This window comes from Notothenia rossii, assembly GCF_949606895.1.
Source record: "Notothenia rossii genome assembly, chromosome: 8".
Lineage (NCBI taxonomy): Eukaryota > Metazoa > Chordata > Actinopteri > Perciformes > Nototheniidae > Notothenia > Notothenia rossii.
Window position 1 is genome coordinate 49,454,417 of NC_136906.1, and position 5,331 is coordinate 49,459,747.

Consider the following 5,331-nt stretch of genomic DNA (forward strand, 5'->3'; position numbering starts at 1 on the left):
GAAACTGTTAAGGGGCTTAGAGGAGGTGCAAAACAAACTTCAACACAGTGTCACCACACCTAGTTCAGATTAGGGCTGGGCGATATGGACCAAAAGTCATATCCCGATATATTTAGGTTGAATATCGATATACGATATATATCCCGATATTTTTTCCGCAAAGTGAGAGCTGTGAAATGAAATGCTCAGTCAAAGTCAAAGCCAAATACGAGTAGTTTTATTGAAAACTCACTATAAAATGTAAACATAAACACTGTATAACAAAGCTCCGTAAGGTGCACTTTTAAATAAATAAAATATCTTAAATAAAATTAGCCTATAAAATAAAATAGGTAAATCTTTTTCTGAGGGCAGCATTTATATATAAAGAGATAACAAAATAAAGTGCTCGGTTTAAGAAAAACTTGTTTAAACATCAGCTTGAGATTACCTGTTTTTTTTTTTACTTAATAGCTTATCTGAACTCTCTCAACCAGTTGCACAAGAAAAAGACTGTAAACTCAGTAAACATGTTATTTTTTTGACTTCGATAACAGTAGTGCTGTCTTGAGGTAGACATTAGAAGACAAGCGTGTCCTCCTTCATTTAGGCCTAAAGGTTTTGTGCAAGAAACACTAGCCTGTCCACGGCATCCGGCTTCAGAGATGCTCTGTGGGAGGTCACAATATTCCCACTGCAGCTAAAAACCCTTTCGGAGGGTGAACTGGTAGCTGGTACCAAGAGATACTTTTTAGCCAGGTGGCTCAGAGCTGGAAAGACAACTGCATGTTCCTTCCACCACTTGAGTGGATCAGTGTCACTCTCCACACTTGCTGACTGCAAGTAACTTGACAGTTCATTTTCAATAGCGCCCCTCTTGGTTGGTGCAGTGGTGGTGGCTGTGCGCTGCTTGAAGAAGCTTGCCAGTGTCCTCTTAGCTTTTGGTGCACCTGCTGCTTCTCCATCTGCAGGCTCAGGCACAGTGGGCACATGTAGGTCAGGCGTCAGGTGACCGCTGCTCTGATCAGCCAGTAGTGTCTCCACCTCCAAGACAGCTCTGTGCTTCAATGCATCGACTTTTTCACTCGGGATGTAGGTGGCCCTGAACCGTGGATCCACAAATGAAGCCATCTCCAATAGGTCAGTAGTGGCTGGGTCAGAATACTTGCTGTTGAGGTACTCAACAATGCTGGTCTTGATTGATTTGCAAAGCTCACTGTCACCCTCTTCACATGCCAGGAGACTTTCTTTAAAAAGGTGCAGCACAGGTTTCACATAGGATAGAGTGACGTATTCCTCACCTGATAAAGCATCGGTAAAGTGCTGGAGAGGTTTCAGGACCTTTTGGACTGCTTCTAGGACCTCTAAGTCCTGCCAGGTAAGGATAAGATGCCTGGTCTTGTTGTCACCAGACAGGACTTTTGCCAGTGCGCCCTCCTGCTCCAGGACTCTCTGGATCATCTGCTGCTTTGATCCCCAGCGTGTGGCAGACTCGGTTATGAGTTGGTGACTTGGCAGACCCAGCTGAATCTGGACTTCAGCAAGCTGTCTCCTTTTCTTCCAGCTGTACGAAAAACAGCTTACAATTCTCTTGCACAGAGAAATGGCCCGGGTGACGCGCTTGTCATTCAAGCCATGTCCTGTCAAAATCATAAAGAACTATTAATCAAATGGGCATAAATATCAAATATTAGCCTATAATCAGTTACTTTCTGAATTTTAATCCTGTAAGTGATTTGTATGTATTATTATTTTTGTATAATTTATAAATTAGATTATACTGCATGTGCATTTACTCATGTTTTGTTCTTGTTGTTGTTATTTATGCTATATTTTAATGCTGCTTCATATTTCTACTCCACTAAAACTCCACAATGTTTAGGCCTACGTTTAGTCACTTTGCAGTGTGCTCTTTCAGGCCAGAGAAATCATAATAGCTAAATATTACCTTGATGATATCAACAGGCTAACCAGCATTTTAAAGTCATATTACCTCACCTTTACCAGCTGTAACATTAAAGTGGTAAACACATTAATGCATCCCTCATTCTTATCCAATAATCTAATAAATATGGTTCTGAAATCTACCTGTAGGCCTATTGTAAGTGATCTTACTTTTAGCACTTTAAGTTATTATTAATTTATTTAACCTAGCCTGAATGATTTTTTTTAACGGAGACCTGGCCATTGACCAAGACAGCAGCATAAAACACAAAGTTGCAGACAGACACACAAAGGAAAATGAGGAAAAACTAACATTTCAATATTTTTTTGTTTAAGGGAAAATATACTCCATTGCACTCACCGATAGCCAAGTGTAGTCTGTGACCGAAGCACTGCATCCTCAGCCACTTGTTCAGCTGAACTGCTTTCACGATGTTGCTCCCGTTGTCGGTTGTTATAGCAACCAGATGCTTTTCTTGAAGTTTCCAGCTTGCGATTGAGTCCTGCAGGGCCTCAGCTATATTCTCACCGGTGTGATCGTCGGGAAAATAACTTGTTTGGAGACAAGCTGTTTTCATCTCCCAGTCTTGCATGAAGTGAACTGTCACGCTCATATAAGGCTCACACGTCCTGCTTGACCACATATCGCTGGTCAGCGCAAAATGGGTGACGTTAGCGAGCCGGCCTTCAACGTTCTGTCTGACTTCATTATACATTTGCGGCAGTGCTTCTCGTGCAAAATAGTTGCGACTGGGAAGCTCGTATCGCGGGTCCAGCTTTTTAATTAGCTCTTTGAACCCGACCTGTTCCACTGTTGCAACAGGGACCATGTCTTTGGCAATGTGAAAGGACACCGCCTTTGTTATTGAACGCCACTTGTCGCTTTTCCTCTCATACGGCACACAGCGGGAAAATGAAGCTTGCAGTGAGCTTTGTTTTGGGGCTGGAGCTTTATCGGGTTGGGGACGGCTTGTGCCTGTGGCTTCTGCAGCGCGCAGTTTCACACACTCTTCATATTGCACTTTGTGCCACGTTTTTAAGTGATAAAAAAGATTCGTAGTGCTTCCACCACTGGCTGCAATGTGCTTATGGCACTCCCTACATATAGCTTGGTTTTGTTGCTCGTCTGACAATTTGTATCCGAACCATCTCCAAATGATTGAGCCACTGCTTTTTCTTTTACCAACCAAGGGGCTATCCTCCGTACGCTCTGCAGACGTTGTTGCCTTCTCCATGTTTGTTAAAGAGTGCCGGAGTGTCTCTCCCCCTCCCCCTCTGTGCATGAAAGGGGAGGGGCGGAGCTGGGGCGCGGGAAGCAGTGCAGAGAGTTCCTATCAACGGAACGGCTTGCCTGAAGCAAGTATTACAGCGCAAATTTGAACTATATCGATATATGCGATATGGTCTAATTCCATATCTTATTTTTAAATATATCGATATATCTTAAATATCGATATATCGCCCAGCCCTAGTTCAGATACACCGCAACCTCACTCTAGCCAACCCAGTAAGCAGCATACACCTAACTCACCACCTACATTTACAGAAGGACTCTCTAATCCCACCCGAGAGAGCATGATTTCCCTTAAAGATCTTTCCCTTCTGCATAGAAGGGAGTTTAAGATTCATGGAGGGCAGATAACTGACACTTCATCAGACATTAGCTTTAACAGCTTATGTAAACAGATTGAGGAAGGCTGCAGAGAGCAACAAACTGACGACGAGATCATTAGAGCGGTGTTACGCATAGTAAAGGGTGGAAACTTTAAAGACATGCTGACAAACAAGGAAGATCTTACAGTCACCGAGCTGAAGAGTTTCCTGCAGTCCCACTTTGGCGAGAAGAGCAGCACAGAGCTCTTCCAGGAATTGATGTGTGTTGACAGCATGAAAATGAAGCTCCACAGCAATTCCTATACCGCATGATAGGACTGAAACAAAAAATAATGTTCACCTCCAGGCATTCAAATGCACTTATTAAGTATGATGCATCTACACTGCAGGGTGTGTTTTTGAATGCAGTCTATCAAGGCATGGGAGAGAGACATGAGGATGTCAGACGGGAGCTGAAACCACTGCTTGATGACCCCACTGTGTCTGATGAAGCTCTGTTAAGGCAGGTTATCAAGACTACGATGGAAGAAAGTGAAAGAAAGCGCAGACTGGGACGCAGTTTCAACCGCAAGTTAACTCAAGCACACAGCATACTCGCTGAACCTGAAGAGATACTCAGCAGAGTGGGAGAGACTAAAATCAAAAGTAAGGATAATGTCATCCAGAGATTGAGTGCTCAGGTTGAGGCTTTAACACAGGCAATGGAAACACTGAAACAGCTATCAACAGCGACCCAGATGCCTGAGGGGCGACAACAAACCACCCACCAGTGTTGCTCTGACAAAACCAGACCAGAGAAGAAGACCAGGAGACCGTATGGGTGCCCACAATGCATAGCTCAGGCTCAACCAAACTGTAGCCACTGCTTTTTCTGTGGGGAGGAAAAAACAGAAGCAGGCGGGAAACGGGCACCGGTCAGGGCAACGGGACGACCACTGACCGACCCAAAGGACAAGTCCCACCCCCAGGAGGTTGCAGCAGCAAGACAAAGCACTGGTCATACCTATCAACACGCAGAAAAATAACGAACAACACCCAATCAAAAAGATAGCTCCGTTAATTGTCCGAAAGTCGCTATTGAGATGTAGCATGAACGGTTACGCCATAACTGCTCTTTTAGACTCTGGGGCCAATGTGAGCATAATAGACAGTGCTTGGAAAGATATATACTTACCTGGAAAAGATATTAGACCCCTCAGTGAACTCATGGAGGATGATCTCTACGTGACGGCTGTCACAGGAGATGCAGTACCTTATGAAGGATGGATTGAAGTGGTAGTAAACCTGCAGGGAAACGATGATCCAGACTTATCTATTCGAGTGCCTTTCCTAGTGAGTCGAATAAAAATAGACAGACCAATAGTTGGTTTTAATGTCATCCAGGAACTCTTTATGAGTCATGAAAGTAGACCCAAAGTTATATCTATCCTTGTCAACTTGCTTACTGGTGCTTTTGGGATTGACAGTGCTATGGCAGAAGCTATGGTGAGTGTCATAAAGACTGAGCAAAAACAGGAACAACAGAATGCTGCAGTAAAGATAGGCAGGAAAGAAGTCACTATTTATCCTGGCCAGGTAGCTTATATTAAGTGCAGGGTACCAGTAGATATTAGTGAATCTGACTCACTTGTGCTTTTCGAACCCAATCCCGAAGCTACACCACTGGCACAGCTGAGTGTTGGAGAAGGACTAATGACGATCCAACAGACAGAGAGACCTTTCGTAAAGGTGCCTGTGTCAAACCATTCCAGAAGTGCTGTGACTCTGCCCAGCTGTACTGTTCTAGGCAACATC

At 43.9% G+C, this 5,331-nt stretch overlaps 1 protein-coding gene across 1 annotated transcript; it reads right to left on the minus strand.

Moving 5' to 3' along the window:
- Positions 1 to 351: 351 nt before the first annotated feature.
- On the minus strand, positions 352 to 3,206 carry LOC307014019 (E3 SUMO-protein ligase ZBED1-like; the record flags this gene model as incomplete). Its single annotated transcript, XM_079641669.1, has 2 exons — positions 352 to 1,619; positions 2,285 to 3,206. The coding sequence occupies 2 exons, from the start codon at positions 3,204 to 3,206 to the stop codon at positions 592 to 594; spliced, it is 1,950 nt and encodes a 649-aa protein (XP_079497795.1). The 3' UTR covers positions 352 to 591.
- Positions 3,207 to 5,331: the final 2,125 nt, after the last annotated feature.